The sequence below is a fragment of the Neltuma alba genome, unplaced genomic scaffold, assembly GCF_004799145.2.
Source record: "Neltuma alba isolate B1F8T4 unplaced genomic scaffold, ASM479914v2 tig00004532_pilon, whole genome shotgun sequence".
Taxonomy (NCBI): domain Eukaryota; kingdom Viridiplantae; phylum Streptophyta; class Magnoliopsida; order Fabales; family Fabaceae; genus Neltuma; species Neltuma alba.
In genome coordinates this window covers 269581-270364 of record NW_021633751.1, presented here as the reverse complement: position 1 = coordinate 270364, position 784 = coordinate 269581, and the positions used below count along the sequence as shown (strand labels likewise).

The 784-nt window shown below is 39.5% G+C and overlaps 1 protein-coding gene across 1 annotated transcript; it reads right to left on the bottom strand.

The window, feature by feature from the left end:
- On the bottom strand, nucleotides 1-784 carry LOC114745110 (ankyrin repeat and sterile alpha motif domain-containing protein 1B-like). Its single transcript, XM_028933252.1, has 2 exons — nucleotides 207-784; nucleotides 1-31 (listed from the first exon to the last, which is right to left on the bottom strand). Exons 1-2 carry the CDS (start codon nucleotides 782-784, stop codon nucleotides 1-3), a joined length of 609 nt encoding a protein of 202 aa, XP_028789085.1.

Sequence of the window (784 nt, the reverse complement as noted above, 5' to 3'; positions counted from 1 at the left end):
TTATAAAGGTGAATTATTTCTATTGCCACATCTGCACCGTAGTACTTAATCATGTTAAGAACATACATACATACATACATACATACATACATACATACATACATACATACATACATACATACATACATACATACATACATACATACATATATACATACATATATATAAAAGAATGAATGAATGTTGGTTTAAATTTACCACAATGCCCTTCTGCAAGCGCACAGTGAAGAATGGTATCGTCGTTGTCCCTTATACAGTGAGCAAAGTCAGTTGGAGAAACTCCAGGACTACCCATATATTGATAATGAAGCCAAAGGAAAGCTTCTCTTCTTCCATAGACAGCTGCTAGGAAAAGGGGTGTCTCACCAGAGATGTTGCGTCTAGCAATTAGGGAGGGAACTCTACTACCAATCTTCTTGCACATTTCAACGTTGCCCCTTCTTGCTGCTAAATGCAAAGGAGTATTTTTTTCATCATTCTCAACCCCAAGGACGATGTCCATATTTTGGCTCTCCCCGCGTTCTCCTTCCATTATAACCACTACATTATTCTGAGGTGGATTATTCTCTTCAAGAACTAATAACTCCACCACGTCTGCTACCAGCTTCGCTTGTCCATTAGACACAGCCATGTGTAATATCGTGTCTCCTGTCCCCGTTATCTTGGCTGTGCGAAGTGCCCTTTCTTGCTTGTATGTTTCAAATACTTCTTGCCACTTGCCTCTCATAGCATTTCTTCTGATTTTCTTTACAATTTCTTCCTGGGCGCCAACTGACGAACTCAT